Source organism: Corapipo altera, unplaced genomic scaffold (genome assembly GCF_003945725.1).
Source record: "Corapipo altera isolate COAL_440 unplaced genomic scaffold, ASM394572v1 104, whole genome shotgun sequence".
NCBI lineage: Eukaryota > Metazoa > Chordata > Aves > Passeriformes > Pipridae > Corapipo > Corapipo altera.
Genome location: NW_020884920.1, coordinates 6,341,650 through 6,361,051, shown reverse-complemented (window position 1 = coordinate 6,361,051; position 19,402 = coordinate 6,341,650). Strand labels below are relative to the sequence as shown.

Here is a 19,402-nt window from a genome sequence, read left to right as displayed (position 1 = left end):
TTAAGTGACAACTGCAACTCCTGGAAGCGTCTGCTCGGACAGAGGTATCTGCAAAGAAACTGAACTTCCCCAACCACAGTTGGGATCTGTTGGAGATTAAAACTCTTAAAGGATCTGAGGTTTAAATGTGTATTGCAACAAAATCCAGGCAGCTGAACTTGGGTTTCAAGTCGAGACAGTGAAGGCTGTTTCTGAGCCTCACTGGGGTGGGAGAGGCTCTTGTGACACACAGAGGGTCGAAATGCAGCTGAGAATGGGACAAGGGGGGACCAGAGCGGGACCAGAGCCACCTGCTTGGGGACAGCACGGGCTGAGAGGAGTCTATGAATATGTACAGCAGCTTTCACTGAGAGAAATGACCATTCCACAAAATAATGATGGGATTTGCTATGGAATAGATGGTGAGCAGGGTTAGTGGGAGCTCAGAGCAGCTCAGGAGCAGCACTGTGCCATTCTGAGGGGCTGGTGATGGGCAGGGGAGGGTACAAAGTACCCTGTAAGGAACTGATGGACAGCAGAAAAGAAATGCTGGGAGTGTCACTTGCTGTTGTGGCAGGAACTGATGGGAAACTCATCCCACAGTGTCCAGGCACAGCTGGTTGGTATGGCATAAAGGGAGGGATCTGCTCGTGGGGTCTGCTCCAGCCCCCTGAGACACAGAAGCAGGTAATGGGGGGGATATTTTTACTAAATATCACTTAAGCAAAGCTTCCACCTTGGTAGGAGCAGCTTAAAATGTTGACAGAAACTCCAATTCTTTCAAATCTTTTAATATGCTTTAAATAAATTGCAAACCCCACAACGTGGTTACCCCAGTGCTGGGAAACACCCGCGTTGTCCCGGCAGAGCCTCCTGGAGCAGGGGGGTCGGGCAGAACCCAGCTTGGGATTGCTGGAATTCTGCTCTTTACACCCAAATTCAGTGCTAACAGAAGGTTTTCGGCTGAGCTGAGCACAGCAGAGTCCTGCCCTCTGTGAGCTTGAGGTGCTGGGGGGTCCCGAGCTCTGAGAACAGAGGGTCATAAACGGCTTGTGAGGATGGCACAGCCCTGGCATGCTCAGGACAGTCCTGGCGTGGTTTTGGGACAGCCCTGGCATGCTCAGGACAGTCCTGGCGTGGTTTTGGGACAGCCTTGGCATGCTCAGGACAGTCCTGGCACGTTTTTAGGATGTGGTCTGGGGAGTTATGAGGGAACAAGTGCTGTTGTACCACATCAAATGGGCTGGGAGAAAAAACTGGGGAGAAAGAAGATGGAAATGGATGTTACAAATACCTGAACCCCCAATACAGCAGTTCCTGCTCCCATGGCTCCAGTTCTCTAACCATGGACCCTTTGGGCTGTGTTTATTCCAACCCCACCTGTACACTCTGGTCTGCCCAACGGGTCACGGACACACTGAGATGTGGCAGCACCTTGGGCACTGCAGGGTGACACCGAGCAGCTCGTGGGGACACTGGGGGGGCTCACAGAGGATTCCAGGCAGGATTCCAGGCACAGGGTGTCAGTGGCCAGGCTGTGGGGTTGTGTCTCACCCTGCCTCTGAGCATGTTTGGATTCAGCTGGGTGGAGGCTGCTGTGGGGTTGGGGAGCTGCACGTGGGGCCTTTGGCAACAGTCCCCCCAGCCAACCCAAAACCAGGGGTGTTTGAGTCAGGCTGAGGTGGGTCAATGCTCCTTTCAAGGCCGGTGTATCCTGGCTGCTATGGAGCCACCTGACTTTTGGGTTGTCCCCTCCTGCCTCAGCGTGGCCACATCCTACATAAACCCATCACTGTTCCCTGGGAAAACACCCCAGCTGTGGGTGTCCTGCCCGTCTGAGTTGCCCGTCCCAGTGCCACCCCAGCAGGGATGGGCTCCCCTCCCTGACAGGGACCGGCATTTTGGGTGCAGAGAGATCAGGGTTAACCTCCCCTGAGGTGCCTGTTGATGTGGCTGGACATGTTATTCCCTACTCTGGTTTAATCAAGGAACAATCTGTCCTGCCTTCCTGCTGCCAGGAAGCCTCTCGGGTGCCCAAGCCCTTCCTCCTCCTCCTCCTCCTCCTCCTCCTCCTTCTCCTCCTCTTCTGCCCAGCAGAGCAGCCAAGTGCTGCCTGCAAGGTGAAGGTAACACTGATTTTTAGGAGCTGGAACAAGCTGCTGACCTCGGGAAGAACCAGGAGCCTCAGCCGGGGGCTGGAGCTGTGCCGGCAGCATTCCCATGTCATTCCCTGACTCCCGAGGTCAGTCCTGGCACCGAGCGTGGTGGGATGTGCGTGTGGGGCAAAGAAAGGCAATGCAGGCCTTGGGGGGGGACATTCAGAGCGTGTAATTTTCAGCACGGGGGGTACAGGGGGCAGGACACGTCCCGCAGGCAGACACAGCTTTAGCTCTTCACGGATACAAGGAAACTCTGGAACAGTTATATTATAGTTAGAAAAAATACACTGTACCGAACGAACATTATCTCACGTACAATCAATTTAAACATTTAAATTGATTATAATTTTGCTAAAATATTAACACGAGTACTGGTTGTGCTGCTAAAGTGTCAGTGTTCCCTCTAAGGAAAATATTGCTACAGTTCTACCGGACCCTGTATTAAAATCCTTGGGGTTTTTCCTTTCCCAGCAAGACTGGCTCCACAAAATCACAAAGATCCTGGAATTCATTTAGGCTACCCTGGGGTTTGGGTGTCCCTGGTCAGGCAGCTGTGAGGAGCTCAGCACTGGCACAGCCAGGGAATGCTCATGGAACCCAGCCTGGATGGAGGGAGGCAGGGAATGCGCTTTGTCACGGCCAGTGACGGCTCGGGAGGATTTGCTGCTGATTACTTGGTTTAAATGCCATTCAGCAGCAGGAATGAGCTGTGGTGGTGGTGACCAGGACCTGCTCCACGGGGAGGGGCAGGCTCTGACTGTTGCTCCTCACAGGGCGAAGGCAGCAGCGGCTTTGCCAGAGGGAACTGGCAAGGCAAGACCCCGGAGTGCCGGAGAGCCGGGAGAGCTGGGGGTCTCCAAGGATGGAGCTGCCACCAAGGGGGTCAAGAAGTCAAGTTTCAGCTCCTCTGCTCAGTCCTCAGTGACACATGGCCTGGATCAGCTGCTGCACAGGCAGGGAAAGTCATCAGGGAAAGCCAGCAGGGAAAGCTGGAAGGGAAAGCTGGAAGGGAAAGCCAGTAGGTGGCTGACAAGGACCCACTGGATTTTACACGTTTTGTTTTTACAAGGCAGGAATTTTGCAGCTGAAACTCCAAACTGAGCCTCTTTCCTGGGTGCTTTTCACTGACTCTCTCCCCCCACCATTTCCAAACATGTGAGCCCACTGGGGAGAGACTTCAATGGCCTGTGAAGCCTTTCCAGTTCCCTGCCCGAATTCCTCATTTCTGGAGACTGCAGGGTGACACACATGTCCCCACCTGGGGTTCTGCTGCAGCTGACAGATGGTGGCTGCTCCCAGTATGAAAACACAAGTCCAATATTGCTCCTAATGGCCTTGGACTTTGCATCTGAGCCCTCCATCCCTGGTGCCAGGGCTGAGCGGGAGGACGTGGCAGCGCTGCCAACCAGAAACTTCCCAACTCCCTGGTGAACAAACAGAACCACAACATGCCACATCCTGCTGATCACAGGCTATTCCCAGTTAGCAGCCAGCTACTGCTGAACTGGTTTCCAGTTTCAAACAGTAATTTTTACACCCTTGACCAGAACCCATTGAAGCACAGAATTAACCTGGATATTGACCCTGACCCCGACCCACTGTGAGCCCCCCCCCCGTGCCTCTAAGCCAAGTTTGAAACACCTGTTTGGATATTTGTTTTGTACAGTAAATATATACAAAGAAAAGTAACACAGACACCACTTAACTTCCTTGTGAATTTGGCACTTTCCATGGAACATGGACTGGAAAGCTCCTCAGCAGGAGCCCAACCCTCCCCACCGCCCACCCACCCTCGACGGATTCTGTGTTAGCTCTGGAAGAACGAGATAAATAACTCCTCAGAACGAGAGAAATAACTCCTCAGCTACTGTTTTCTAAGAGGAAAAGGTGTCCTGGGCTTTCCCAGCAGAGCCAGCACCCGGCACCAAGGCTTAGAGAGGGCATTTATTCATTTTCCCCACGTGTAGGTGATGTGGTAACAACCTTCCTTCCTTCTGGCTTAGAGGGAACACTGCTTTTAGAAACCCTGGGACAGGTAAGACAAGAACCAATACCACTGTACAGAATTCACTGCACAACGAGCTAATAAAGGGACCCAGCACTGACTGGCCACGGCAAGGAAATGGGACTGAATACATTTGGGATCGGCCGGATGCGGTGCTGCACCGTGGGACGCGGCCCCGGGGACGCCCCGGGCCCTCAGTACGCTGGCACTTGGTAACCTTTGGGGTTGGCCTCTAAGGTCTCGGTGAAGGGGGGGCTCTGGTAGGTCTCCGTGCTCTCGGTGCCGCTGCCCACGGGGTACCCGGGGTACGGCGCGCTCGGGTCAGCGGGGAACTGGTCGGTGGCAAAGAGCGACATGTCCGTGCCCAGGCGGTACCTCTGCAGGGCCCTCACTGCCAGCACCACCTGAGGGAGGAGCAGGAGGTCAGGGGGGGCAACCTGCATGGTCCCAGCATCCCATAAACCCCCCCAGGACCCTGCATTGGCCCCAGGACCCCGTGACCCCTCAGGACATCATGTCCTCCCAGGACCGTGCACTCCCCCAGGACCCCACTTCCCTCCAGGATTCCACAGCCCCCTCAGGATCTCACATTCCCCCAGGATGCCATGTCCCCCCAGCATCCCACAGCCCCCTCAGGATCTCACATTCCCCCATGATCCTGTGTCCCTTCAGGACCCTGCCCTCAGGGCCACCCAGGACCCCGAGTTCCCCCAGGACCCCACGTCCCCAGCACCGAGCACGTGGCAGCATCCCAGGAAGCTGCTGCCCTGCTCTGTTAAAACCATGAGCTAATCCAACCCAAAGCCCACCCTGTAACACTGAAGAGGCCATTTCTGTGTGACAGGTTGACCCCAAAGCTGTGTCGGGGGTGGGGGTTGCAGCCTGGGCTCAAGACCCCTGGCTGTGCAGAGTTGGCACTGCTGGCACCAATGAACCCCTGTGCTGTGGGGAGGGAAAACTGATGAGTGCCAGGACAGGAAAATAGGTCAGTTCTGCTAAGACTCCTTCACCCTCTTCCAGGTTGCCAGAATTGAGGTCACAAAGGGTGGGAAATGTGGGCGTCAGAGCCACGAGTGCTCGCTCTGATTTCAGGAGGTTTCATTAACAATTTCCATTAGTTTATACATGACAGGCTCAGGAGGGGAAAAAAAAATGCCTGTAGACACCAAGAATGGCTTCCCAACCATCCTGGCCATCCTCTGGGATGGTAAAAGAGGAGTGGTGTCCCCGCTGCCCACTTGGGGTGGGAGCAGATGCTGAGGGGATGAGGGACATCCCCCTGCCTTGGGGGCTGCACTCAACGGGCACTCAGGCAACACAGGGATGGAGAAGAGCTGTGGGGAGCTGGGATTAAAAGAGATTTATTTGGATAATCATAAATCAGAGAGCAGTTGAATTGGTGAGGAACTGGAGCCAGGCTGCTGCTGGAAAACCTCAGGTTGGCTTTTGCCCCAATTCCCTTAAGGCAATATGGAAGTAGGGCACATCCTGGGGCTCTCTGCCCAGGAAAAACTGGAGGAGTGGAGGTGACACGGAGCTGTCCTGGCTCCTCCACACACAGCCTGTGGAGTAGGAGCCCCCTGAGTGGCACAGGCCCCCAGGACATGTGGGGTTCAGCAGCTGTAGGAAAGGGGCTCTGGGAGACGTTCCCCTGCCCCTGTGGGCCCTGGGGATGCACAAAGCCAAAAATAGGGAGCACAGTGGGTTTCTACAAGCCCCTGCCTCTGGGTGGACAGCAGAGGGGCCAGCCTGGTTTGTCCCAGGGAGCTGATGAGCCTGAGAGCTCCCAAAATCCCCCTGTCATCCCATGAAACCAGTTCAGAGCAGTGACCTGCTCCTGGGGACTCGTTTGCTCCCAGCTGAGCTGCCCCCGGGGCTCTAATGAGGCCCTGAAATCAGGGCAGCTCCTGGCTGGTGACACGTTCTCAACGGGAACACAACTTCCCAGGTGCAGGAGAAGGGGAAGCCTGGAATTCCCCAGTGAGAGGGGACTGAGCTGACGCTTCCTGGGTAAGAAACCACCAGTTTCTTCTGTGGAGGGCCCACAGTTCCCTCAGTGCAGCCCCTCAGTGCCCACCAGGATTCACTTCTCCAAACCCTCCCCAGATTCCTCCTCCAGCCCAGTGCTGGGCCCCGAGGAGGTTTTGTGTCTGCCCTGAGGAGGTTTTGTGTCTGCCCTGAGGAGGTTTTGTGTCTGCCCTGCCCAGCTCAGCTCAGATGCACTCACCCAGATGATGATGGAGAAGAAGGAGAAGGTGATCGCTGCCCGCGCGGCGTCGGCCCCCTGAGCAAAGCTCCTGGTCAGCGTCGTCCGCTGCCACTGGTTGGCCAGGAAGCAGAAGGCCACAAACCACAGGAAGGCCAGGAAACCTGGAAGAGAACAGAGCTGGTCAGTGCTGTCACCTCCTCTCCTGCAAGGACCCCGCCTGCTGCTGCAAAGGGTACATTTAATGGGATATTGGGAAAAAATCCCTCCCTGTGAGGGTGGGGAGCCCCTGGCACAGGTTGCCCAAGGAAGCTGTGGCTGCCCCCTCCCTGGAAGTGTCCAAGGCCAGGTTGGAAGGGGCTTGGAGCAACCTGGGATAGTGGGAGGTGTCCCTGTCCATGGCAGGGGGTGGAACTGGATGAGCTTTAAGGTCTCTTCCAACCCAAACCATTCCATAATCCTGTGATTCTGTGACACACGTGACAGCTCTGCTCCTCCCTGCAGAGAATCCCTCTGGGGCTGTGGAACTGAGCAAAAATACTCTGGTGATTATTCCTTACTGGAACCAAAGCTGGCTGAGCAAGATATGGCTGCAGCTCCCCTAATTCAATCACCAGCCAACAGCTCTGCCAGATGCCAAGGAGCTCAGCAAACAGTCAAGAAATAAGCCAAGAGCACACAGCCTAAGAAGCAGGGATGCTTTCCAGAGCTGGGAGGAGGAGCTGCATAACCTGGAGCCTCCCATGATGCTGTTTTAAGGGTCTCCAGCTTTCCTGAGGTCCCCCCACTCTCCAATTTGGATGTCAGTGCATGTGTGGATGCCGGGGATTCTGATCTGATGCTGTTCCTGGTGCTGATTCCACCCAGCACCTTCCCAAGGATCATCAGCACTTCAATATGAGCAGCCACACTGCCAGTCCCCTGGGGCTGCTGGCTGTCTGACTGCAGGGAGAGGAAGAACCTTCCTTTATTCCCCTTTATTCCCTTTTATCTTGCCAGTTGTCCCTAAGTAGGATATAAAATGCACGTGAGCATCCCCACCCAGTGCTGGAGTCACAGGGCCCACTGCCTTTAACTCAGTTTGCTCCTAATTGCAGTTTAAGAAACCACATTCTTTGTCTCCTTCTCCTGCACAGCTGGGCCTGGGGCTTCCCAACCATCCACACTTCCATCAGCCTGGCCAGGAAACTGCCCTCACAGCAAGGATCAGCCAGGCTTTCCCTTTCCAAAGTACAGACATTTCACCAGAAATGTCCTGTCACCAAACTACCAAAGCTCTGCCTCTGCACTTTCACTTCCCCTTAGGATGATGGCTTGTTGTCAGTGACCTCTGGGATTTATTCCTTAAAGGTCCTCAGGGTCAGAGATGTTTTCTGCTCCCCAGCTCTGTTACAACAGGGCTTTACCAGCAGCTGTTCCCTGCTATGGGAAGCAGATCCAACCCCTAAATTTGGACACAAGGAGATGCACACCCCAGAGATGGTGTTGGCTGGTGTGAGATGAGTCTGGGTCCCCAGTGCCATCACAGCCCATCTGTCCCTGGTGTCACCCGAGGGCTTTCAGGAGTTACAATGACATCATGCTCGTTCCCGGCCGTGCACCGGCTGTGCCGGGTACTGCAGCTGCCAAATTCCTCCGCAGCACCGAGGGGTGGGAGACCCGACCCTCCTCATCCTGAAACCACCAGCCAGCGTCGTGTCCCTGGGGTTGCTTCTCCTGCCACCCGTGTGGACTTCCCAGAGGTTTGGTGATGCAGAGACGAGCCTTTCCCCTCCACATCAGCTCTGCCTGCAGCCCTGAGAGGAGGAGGATTCCCTGCAGTGCCACGGGAAGGCAGGAATTGCTGCCGATGGAGGAGATGGGGTCAGGCACGGAGAGCATCCCCAGAAACACAAGCCAGCCGTGGTTCAAAGTTTGGAGGACTGACACAGATTTTAACCCCCCAAGGAGGGCTGAGCTGGCAGTGACGTGGCGAGGCTGCATGTGCCAGTCCCAGCTCCAGCTGCTCCAGCAGCAGCTCCACAACCTCCAGCACACAGGGGGAAATGGAAAACGCCAGGAGGCACCACAAAAGCTAGGAGATAATTATAATTTTAGGATCTGCAGACAACAGAGTGTAAACACCAGGAAAGACGTGTTACCACCTTACTCCCAGCCTGGACCCAAGCAAACCCCTGTCTACAGGGAAGAGCAGGAGGAAGAGAAAGTTGCAAATGCTGTTTGCAGTGTGGTGGCCCTGCCTGAACCCCTGTCTGTGTCCCAGTACTACCACCCAGTTACTTCCCAGGTGCATTTTAGGAAGAAATTCTTCCCTGTGAGGGTGGGGAGCCCCTGGCACAGGTTGCCCAGAGAAGCTGTGGCTGCCCCTGGATCCCTGGAAGTGTCCAAGGCCAGGCTGGACAGGGCTTGGAGCAACCTGGGCCAGTGGAAGGTGTCCCTGCCCACGGTAGGGGGTGGGACTGGATGGGCTTTAAGATCCCTTTGAACCCAAACCATTCCAGGCTTCCATGATACTCTCATTCCCTCAGCCAGTGGATGCACGACAAGGACCAAGGAGAAATGAGGCAGAGATGGAGAGCAGTGCCAGTTCCCACATCCCTGGCAGGGAGCAAAGGGCTGCCAGGAGGTGGAAGGCAGGGAGGGAGGATTGCAGCCTCACTCTGCCACACGCAGCAGCAGCCAGGAGATGGATGTGATGTTCCCCTTCTGCTTGAATCCAAGGGTTTCAGGCACGGAGCCCCACGGAAGGGGCTGTAAATATTCCCTAACAAGGGCTGGACACCGGTGCTCCAGCACCACGGAAATGAGCTTTCCAGCAAGGAGAGAACACCCTCAGTGACAGGCCAGCACAGGGAGGTGATGATGGATGTTCTCATCTGGGACAGAGAGCCACCAGCGACGCCTGTGCTGGATAAATCACCTTCAGACTTTGCTGACACGAGAGCCTGGGAATGGGGAACATCAGCTGCCAGCAGAGCCGGGCAGCTCCCCTGCAGCCGAGCAGAGGATGTTCTCTCCCAGCTCAAGGCATCCTGCCTGCTCCTGTTTGCACAGATCAGCCTCAGGTCCAGGGGCTCCAGAGGGCACAGAAGGTCCATGCCAGCCCTGGAGGTCCCAGCCCCCCTGCCCACAGTGAGAGGGGCCAGAGGGGTGCAGAAACTGCTTCTGCTCTGCTCCAAACACATGCACAGAGTGAAACCAGACTCAGCACGACTGATGAAACCACCTTTTCATGAGCCAGAAGTTGATGTGGGAGGGTAAAACACCCCATTTGGTCTCTGACATGTGACCACCAAGCCTCACTTCTCTGTGTGGCCTCACCAAAGCCAGCTCAGCAAACGCCTCCAGCTGCAGCAGTGACACAGACAAGTGGGGCTGCCCCCAAGCCACCACATGCAGCTTCCCCACCCATGGCTGGGTGGGACAACGCCCCTGCCACCCCTGTTCTCCCTGAACGAGGCACTCAAGTCGTGTCGGGCCGTGGGGGGAGAGGGGAGGACTCGGGAGTGGAGCTGCAGGGCCCAGCTCTGACCCCGTGGAGCCAGAGCCGCCCCCCCCTCAGCCCGCAGAGGTACCTGAGAAGCCAAGGTCCAGCAGCACGGCCCGTTTGCGGTCCTTGACGCTGCTGATCTGCTGGAAGTACAGGTCCACGATGAAGAAGAAGATGCAGCCGAAGAAGGCGATGATGCCGACGGCGATGCCGTAGCTGCAGGCGCTCTCATTCTCGTTGAAGATGCAGAGCAGCTCGGGGTTCTGGCTGTCCTTGTTCACGTAGCACTCGTTCACAATGGAGCCAAACACCACGATGGAGAAGATCTGCAGAAGGAAGGAGGAAACACAGCTTGCTGCTGTTTACATTTACCTCCCTTTTCCAACAGCAACATAACTGGATTCAATCCTGTCCTTGACTCCATGGCAACATGGCATTTGTGAGACACATCCTGACTCCCGTCTGGTTGGTGGCTCCAGCCAGAGGGCTGGTGGATGGTACTCGGTGGTCCTCCCCTGTGAGCCTGCCTGCCTTTCAGTGCCCTGCTTTGCAGAGTATTTTAAGGATGTTTCCTCCAGACAGGCTGGGGAGGGTAAAAATAAACAGACGGGGCAGGTCTCTGCACAGTCCTTGTGCTCATGCTGCTCTCCATCATCAGGCTGTTCTGGATAAACTCCCTGTGTCCCTGTGGAGCCAGCAGGAATGAAGTGCCAGAGGATAACTGAGCTGCTGAAGGCTGAGCCAGGGAAGGGTTGGATGCCTGGTGGAGGGGGGATGGGAGGTGGGGAGCAGCTCACCTGGGCACAGGGGACAGGCTGCCCTGGGAATGACTGGGCAATTTTCCACCTGGCTTAGCAGGGGCTGGAGGGTGCAGGACCTGCCCCCATTATCCAGTGACCCAGTTTGGGCCCTGAGAGGGAGAGAAGGGCAGGGGAGCTGCTGGTGGCTGGGACAGGAGAGTGTCTCATCCCTGCAGGCAGGGAAGGAGCAGGCTGGCAGCAGCAGCCTGCACTAATACCATTCACCACGCTGCAGGCTGAAGTAAATCCCTTATCTCCCAACACCAAAGGCAGGAGCGGAAGCTGCAGGACCAGCTGCATCCCAATCCACTCTGGATCCCGCTCCCTCAGAGCCTGGGAAGCGCTGCCCCATGTCTGGATCTCGGGCTGTGAGCAGGAGGGGAGGGAGGCACCATCCATCCCGCCGTGAGCCTCTGATCTCAGCCCTGACTGTCTGCACCCCTGCCTGCATCCCTGCCCACATCCCTGCCTGCATCCCGGCTCCCTGGGCACTGCTGGAGGCCAGGGATGCAGGAGGGGAGATAAGAGGCTGCCTGGGAGCCGCTGGGGACAGACATGGGGCACGATCAGGTCCTGCTGCACCTGCAGGAACAGCACGACATGGGGGGCACGAGACAGGGATGGGAGACACGGGGGCAGCAGCCCAGGAGCCACAGCTGGTGGCATTCACAGAGTCACCCGTGTCCCAGTGCTGCTGCCCTGCCGTGGGTCACCTCCAGCAGCCCCCAGGAAGCCACATCACAGAGGGGGGAAATGGAGCAAACAATCCCCAAAGACCCAAACACTCTTTAACATAACATTGTGATAGACATTTTCTCCTAAGCGTGGGCCAAATGTCTCACCCCTGACTTCCCCAAATGACTTAATTTGGATTTACCTCCTCCAAACTCCTTCCACTGCTGGGGTGAAGCTGGGCCAGAGCTTCTTCACATGAGAGTACACAGTCTTAGGCTGTGCAAGGGGAGGTTCAGGTTGGACATCAGAAGGGGTGGTCAGGCATTGGAAGGGGCTGCCCAGGGAGGTTTGGAGTCCCCAGCCCTGGAGGTGTCCCAGGAAGGCCTGGCTGTGGCACTCAGTGCTCTGGGCTGGGGGACAAGGTGGGGTTGGGGCACAGGGGAGATCCATGGGCTGGGAGGGTTTTTCCAACCTCAATGACTCTGGGATTCTTCTGCCTGAAGCTACTTACAAATGCAAGTGTCCCATTAGCAAACACATCTCTGACCATCTCCACTGAGTCTCCTCCAAACTGGAGGACAAAGAAGTGTATCTGCCAGAGACTGATCTACTAAAATGAGATGGGATTTGTAAGGAACCTGTTTTGGATCTGTAGGGTGTCACGTGAAATAAATGATGAGCAGAAGCAGCAGAGTCTGTGGAGTACACCCCATCTCAGGTGTGCAGCAGCTCCTGCAAGCAGCTGCCTCTGGAACAGGGAGGTAATCAGACCTTCCTGCTCTTGGAATTTAACCACAACCTGGGGTCCTGCCCTCCATTCATCCCCAGCTCAGCTCAGCTCTGAGCACCAGCCACAAGCTCAGTGGCCACCCAAGTCACCCATTGGCATCTGCACCCTGTTCCTCACCAGTGCCAGCTTAGCTCATCATCATCATCACCATCATCATCACCATCATCATCACCATCACCATCACCATCATCATCATCACTATCATCATCACCATGCACACAACAAGGGCACTGGTGTAAGGAAGAAACAACAACAAACAGCAATAATGATTTTCCCAGTGCTCTGGTAGCAGCTGTAACATCAGCAGTTGTAAAAAATCTGTTCATAAATAATGTAAAATTGTTATTTACCATCAGAAATAGCAACAGCATTAGTAAAACAGGCCCTGCAAGAAATAATGTGATTCTGGAAATCATGAATAATTGAGAACCTCTGATTCCACACGATTACTTCTCTGGCAGGGCAGTAAACTTGTACTCAGCTCCTCTGAGAAGAGTTTTACTCCGTTCTCCCAGCAGTAACAACCCTCCCCTTGCCTTTGGGAGCCTGGTGGGAGCCCAGAATTTTGGTGGGTGAGGTAGAGCTCCTGAAAATACAATTGAGGATGTCACAGAGCAGGGGTCTGGTGCCTGCACCAGGTTTGCACACCTGGGGCTGTTGATGGAGGATGCCCAGAAAAGATGTTTTACCACTTATCTTCCAGCTCCAGGGGGCTCTGGGAAGCAAGGCACCCCTTCTTGCTGCCAGACAACCCGAGTGGCTCATCCCATAAGACCCCCACAACCACGTTTTGATGTACAAAACATGGGAAATGTTTTGTACATCAAAATCTTGGGTGGTCAAATAGTAACAAATTGCAAGTGCACATGTTTGACAGATGAGCTCAAAACATCAGCCCTGGCTGAAATACTCCTATCAAAACATGCCTCTGCCAAAATATGGGTTTTCTCTCCCTCGTCCCGTGTTTGAAATGTTAGTTTTTCTTAAAAAAAAACCCAACTGGTGCTGGTAAAACATTTTAGTGAGAATAGATTTGGTGTTGTCATTCTAAGTATAGATGAAAAAATGCCCCTTTTTTTTTTTTCTGAGAAAATGTGGGTAGATGGGGGAAAATAAACCCCGTGTTTTTTAAAGTTCATGCAAAACAAATGCCATTTTCTAATCACCTCTACAAACCACAGTGGCCCAAACCCCCCAACCAGAGACTGGAAAGTGAAAATACAAGGTCAGATTTTGCACTGTGAGTGAGATTCCATGGGCCTGAGAGATCTCTCACAGGATTTGCCAAGGAGCCTTCACAGGACACTCCATTCTCCAGCTGAACAACCCAACACAACCAGCAGCAAATCTTGCTCTTGATGGATGAACCAGTGAAAGATATGGGTAAGAAAAATAAATTTTCTCCAGCCACTCCAGTGTGGAATTGCATCCTCCCTGCCACAGCTTCCCCAGGAATGTGCTGGGGTTCCTGGTGGGGGGCTCCTGGCATGGGGCTCCTCAGCCCTGAGCGATGGGAGCCCCAGCTCCGGCAGCTCCAGCAGCACAGACCACCAGTGGGGAGGGTGGGGAGGAGGAAAGCTCCCTTCTCCCAGCCTGTCCATTCAGAGTTGCACTTCAGGCACACAGAGGAGCTCCAGTGCCCCAGTCACATCCTGGGAGGGAGCACAAGGCTGGTCAGGAGGAGCGGGAAGCGCTCGGACCCACGGGGACACCCGTGTGAGGGCAAAGGGAGCTCGTGCTCCAGCAAACCAGGGAGAAACTGGGACCTCACTCTGCAGTGAAAGCCAGATGCCCCCCAGTTTAAAGTTTGCTTCCAAGCAAGAGAGGAGACCTCTCCAGGCCAGCCAGCATTTCTGGGACAACAGGAAAGGTCTTCTTCCCTGTGAGGGCGGGGAGGCCCTGGCACAGGTTGCCCAGAGAAGCTGCCCCATCCCTGGAAGTGTCCAAGGTGAGACTGGATGGGGCTTGGAGCAACCTGGGCTAGTGGAAGGTGTCCCTGCCCGTGACAGGGGGTGGAAAGAGATGAGCTTTAAGGTCCCTTCCAACCCAAACCACTCCAGGATTCTGTGATTCTGCAGGACCCAGAGCTGCCATCTCAGGAGCCCAGGGCACTGGGACACCCCTGTGCCCACGATGGAGAGAGACACTTTTTAGGTGTGGATAAAGCTGGAGCCACATGTCTGCCTTCTCTGCACCAGGCTTTTACCATCTGGAGGCTGGTGGCTGGTCAGGCTGCCTGACTCCCTTCTGGAGTTATACTCTGCAGCTCCCTGTTCTCTCCTGGGGCTTGAACTGGCTGCACCCCAGCACACATACATTTTTCACTCCCCTTGCTTTCAGCCTTCTGCAGCCCAACGCTTAAAACGTGCTCCAGGGGACCTCGTGGTCTGAGCACAGCCAGTGCAAGGAAAATAAAAAGCAAATAACACAAGAGAGCACGAGCTGAAAGCTTCGGTGTGTGAACTGTCAGCCATTTTAAGGTGAGATGTTCCCACTGCTGATGCGCTGTACTGATTTGGGACCTATAAAAAACATCACCAGAAGGTGTGGGGTTGTAGGAGACTGCAAAGCCCTGCTTTGATTACACACGCAAGCAACCATTAAAGTCAGCATATCAAGGAAATGCAGCGCATGAAGACAAATAACCCCGAGCTCATTTCCTCTGCTGCGGCTCCTGATCGATGGTGCTGGGCACAAACCACACCAGGGAGTCAGCACCAACCTCTGGGTCATCCCTCACCACTCCAGTGTGGGCACCCCTCACCACTCCAGTGTGGGCACCAGCGAGCCAAATGCCACCCTGCTCAGCACTCCTCGAGCCTAGCAAGTGAAGGAGGGACCATCAAACGAGAAGGGAAAACAATTAAGGTCAAATTAGCACAGGCCAAATCCTGCTTAGCATTGAGTGTTTCCCTAAGCCCTGGATAAGCCCTCGTGCAGAGCCACACATGTCTCTCGGGCACATTCTCCACCCAGGGATGAGTTGGACCCTTGGCAGAGGACCAGTCTCCCTCAACGCCCACCCAGCTCAGACCCAGGGGAAATCAGGGCCCGGGTCCCTCCCCAGTTTATCTTTGCAGCTGTCAGTCACAGGGAAGTTTCCAGCACAGATCTGCATAATTCACTGGAGGGTGTGAAGACTAAACAACTGCTTTGGGCAGTGCCAGATCTCCCATGGGACTATGGCTACGACCACAGAGGGAAGACCTGACGTGGTTCCTGGCACAGAGAGAGGTGGTCTGATGCTGGCTGTAACAGGTTTATGGACGTGTCCACCAGGCTAATCAGCTTGGGAGGATGCATGTTGATGACCACATGACTGATTTTTACTGAATTACTTTTTCTAATGTGGCAAGAGGTGCTGGAACACAGTGCCCATTCAAAGTTCCTAATCTCGTACTGCAATCTGAGCACATGGCACACCAGCAGTGCCTGAGACCAGCGATGACAGAAAATGATAAGTTAGAACCATTTTCAGCTCAGATCCAGTGAAACTTCCCTATAAGTCCATTACCAAAAATGTTAAACTTAAGTTCTGCCTTCAACCTACTGCCCATGGAAAGAGAGAATTAAGGCAGAAATCTGGTGACCCTGCTGAAAAGTGGCCAAGACCAAAGTCTGAAGCAGTTAAGATCATGGTAATGACTCTCAGAATCACCACGGGCTCCTTAAGTGCCAGAGCAGCCCTGGAGCTCTTCTCTAAGAGCCCCAAGTGCTCAAGAGCCAGCAAACCCCCTCAAGAGCTGCCCAGAGCTTACTCCTTGTATTTCTCGTTGATGTCTCCTGGGGAGTTCTCCCAGCTATGCCAAGCAGCCACTTCCACCTGCATCTGTAGGATGCCTGGAGCAGGCAAGGTCTGCTCCCAAAAGGGAGCTTCCCAGGCTCCAACTCCAAACCATCACAGGAGCTGCGTGTTGTATCCCAGCAAACCCACACTTCCACCCCACAGCACCTCAAACCAGCCCTCCCACAGCTGCACACACACTGTGGGTCATGTTGAGCTTCTCATCCACCAACATCCTCAAGTGCTTCTCCTCAGAGCTGCTCCCAATCCATTGTCCCAAACAAGCCTGTATTTGGGCTTAGGATTGCCCGAACCCACATGAAAAACCTTGCACTTGGCTGTGTTGGACCTCAACAAGTTCTCACAGTCCCACCTCTCCAGCCTATCCTGGTCCCTCTGGATGCTCCATCCCTTCTCTCCAGTGTGTCAACCACACCACACAGCTTGGGGTCATCTGACCCAGGTGATGAACTACAAAATTATTCAACTTTAAGAAACAAGAGGCAGCAGATCAGGTCAGGCAGCTGCCAGTGTTGCAGGAAAGGGTTTTCCAGCTGTGTAGGCACCACACTTCTAGTGCTGCTCTGACTGAAATCATGGGGATTACTGGAAACATTTCTTAGTATATTTTCCAAAACTGCCTTTAAAAGCCAAACCTAAATGTACGTCAAGAGAACAATTCCCCTGCAAAGCTGAGTGGCCACTTGAAAGCCTGGTTGGCACGGGCAGTGACAGCAAAAGGAACTCATGACTCTGTGGGCATCCTTCGTGAATATCCAGTCTGTTTTGCTGTGCAAAAAATGTCTCAAAAGGAAACCACAAGAGCGATCACATCTTCATCTGACAAACTGCATCAGACGGAGGGGGAAGAGATGAATGAGGAACTGTTAAATGGTTCTTTCCAGCTTTTGATTTTGCAGCTCAAGCCAGGAGCGGTTTTTTCCCCCTTCAGATACTCAGAATTACTCTGTGAGGGGGAGGTTGTGGTGTGAGGCGGAACCAGGAATCCCCTGTGGCCATCGCTGACATTTGGGGCTTTCTGTGTTGAAGTCACCATTCACCTGCCAGACCCTCAGATGTTTGCCAGCACAGGGTCTGAACGCACGGCCTCGAAGCTGCTGCTGGAGTCACAAAGAGGAACTGGACCCTCCTTCGGTGGTGGCTCCTTGGGAAGCCCCAGCAATGGTCACCAGCACCGAGTTGCTCGCTTCAGGCACATGAGACTGGTCCCAAATCCTTGTGGTGGTTCTCCATCACCACCCCACTCAAACCAGCACATCTTGGGCAGATCTCTTTTCCCCAAGGAATGTCACAAACACAGCAAGGGTGATGCCTCCAATGTGAGATCCAACTGCCCAGGGTAACCACGTTTACAAGGATGCACCACCAAAGCACAGGAAGGAAAACCACGTGAAGAAAGCCCACCCCAACACCTAAACTCAGGAGTTTTTGAATAACCATCCAGGGCATGGGCAGCCTGGATCTCCCAGGATGGCAGGCAGGGAAGCCTGGGAAGGGCTGTGTTTGCTTTGTGCATCCGGGAGCAGCACGGTGGGTGTTGGTTCGTGCTCCGGCTGCCACCACAGATGTCACCAGGTGCCACGGCACTGCCACGCTCACCCAGGGCAGCAGTTACAAATGAACAGAACTGAAAGGCAGCAGAGACCTCAGCAAAGCCTTTGGCTGCCTCCTCCATCCAAGATCTCCCCCTGGACATGGCTTTTGTCTGGCAAGAGCAGCAGAGCAACCGCTCGGAAGGAGCCTGGACACGCTCTGCTCTACCAAACCTGCAAGAAACAGCAGGTGGGAAGGGAACCCCCACTCACACCTCCCACCCAGCTGCAGTCCCAGCTCTCACTGGAAAAGAGTTTTAAGTCAGAAGTGGTTTAAGGCACAGGTGGCTGGGCTGCAACAGCCAAGCAAAAGCCAACCAAGGCTCCCCAAAGTGGAGCAGCAATGGAGAAGGGTCCCTGACAGATCTACCAGCAAATCTGAGACCTGGGAAAAGGGCTCCAAAGGGCTTTTACTGTGGAACTTCCACAGCCCAATCCCCAGCCCACTGAGAAGAGCAGAACCTCCCATTTTGCTCACTGGGCTTTGGAGCTGACTCCCAGTATTGCAAACATGGATGGGACAGCACTGCACACATCCCATGTTTGGCCACATCAGTGGTTCCTGCACTTGTTTCGAGTTAAGCTGATGTGTTTCTGCAGTTGTAAGCACTTGGCTTTCACCAATTCCCTGTGAACACAGAGCCATGAGACCAGGGACTTTACCACTGAATAAGCCAGCCAGCAAATACACACAGGACTATTTTCTAAGCTGGGACCTTTATTTTATCTCCATATTCCACATCCTGGTCCTGCTTCCCAGCAGTGTCCAATCCCCGAAGGGATCTCTGGGAGCTCTCTGGATGTGACATGACAGATTTATCTCACACAGGCCCAACTCACCAACAGTGGGTCAGGTTTATCCAATCATTCCCCAAACCAACACCACTGTCAACAGTTTGCCACTGCACTCAAGGAGGATCCAGGAGCATCCAGGTGGATCCAGACCAAGTTTACCAGACTGAGGCAATGCCTCTAGGACACAACTGCTGCCAAGTGTCTGAACTCTGCCCAAAATGCCCCGTCCACATCAAGCTGGATGCCCCAGATCCATTCCTGGCCCAGCTCTGCTCATCCACAGCCTCCAGCCAAGCACCGGAGTTGAGCAGACCCTTCCCATTGGGGGCTTTTGGGAAGGACCTGACATTCCCGACCTCCCAAAGCCATGCATACCTGCAGATCTCAGCAGAAAAGCCAAGCTGGGGAGGCAAATTAGGGGCTGCTCTCAGCCCTGGGCATCCGGGCCCCCCGAGCTCCAGAGCTCAGCTCCCTGTGCTGCCTGTTCGTGGACCACCAAAGCCTTCCCCGAGTGGCTGCACAGCCCATTCCACCGCCTGCTCTCCGCTCCGCGGCAGGAATTCATGGATGGGAAATGGCCAAAGCCCATGCCATCCCTCCAGCAGAACGGGGCGCTGGGCAGGGCTGGCTCCCGGATTTCTGTCACACACACGCATGCACGGAGCGTGGAAGGCAGGAAAATGTCCTCTGCCTCCCGCTCCGCACCCCATCCTCCAGCAGCGAACCGGGCACGGGCAGCGGCACATCCCCCCGCCGCTCCCTGCCCCATTCCCGAGGGAATTCCCTGCCTGCTCCTCCGGGAGCCAGCACGGTCCGGGTGCTGGGCACCCCCCGCCGCAGCGGCACCGCACCGGGCACGATGTAACGGGCACGGGCGCGACGCACCCGCCCCGCCCCGCGCACCGGCCCCGCACGGGCACCGGGCGATGCCGCGGGCACCGCACCCCGCGCGGGCACTGCCCCCGCACCCCCCGCCGCCTTACCCAGGTGGTCACCCGGAGCAGGGTCTGCGGCTGCTTCAGGAAATCCACGGGGTCGATGGCCCCCCCCGCCCGGCCCGCTCCGAAGGACGCTCCTTCCATCTTCCCCCGCCGCCCGCTCCGAGC

At 55.1% G+C, this 19,402-nt stretch overlaps 1 protein-coding gene across 1 annotated transcript; it reads right to left on the bottom strand.

Moving 5' to 3' along the window:
• Positions 1-2,292: 2,292 nt before the first annotated feature.
• SYNGR3 (synaptogyrin 3) lies at positions 2,293-19,396 on the bottom strand. The gene is made up of 4 exons (XM_027656486.1): positions 19,280-19,396; positions 9,925-10,165; positions 6,371-6,513; positions 2,293-4,547 (listed from the first exon to the last, which is right to left on the bottom strand). Exons 1-4 carry the CDS (start codon positions 19,376-19,378, stop codon positions 4,338-4,340), a joined length of 693 nt encoding a protein of 230 aa, XP_027512287.1. The 5' UTR covers positions 19,379-19,396; the 3' UTR covers positions 2,293-4,337.
• Between the last annotated feature and the right edge of the window lie 6 nt (positions 19,397-19,402).

What these genes read in the sequence shown, in the direction of transcription:
- SYNGR3 (XM_027656486.1), bottom strand. Translation starts at nt 19,378, where the DNA reads ATGGAAGGAGCGTCCTTCGGAGCGGGCCGGGCGGGGGGGGCCATCGAC. An exon ending in TGCTCCGGGTGACCACCTGG is followed by an intron (nt 10,166 to 19,279) that starts GTAAGGCGGCGG and finishes TTCCTTCTGCAG; the next exon opens with ATCTTCTCCATCGTGGTGTT. An exon ending in TCTTCTCCATCATCATCTGG is followed by an intron (nt 4,548 to 6,370) that starts GTGAGTGCATCT and finishes CTCCTCCCTCAG; the next exon opens with GTGGTGCTGGCAGTGAGGGC.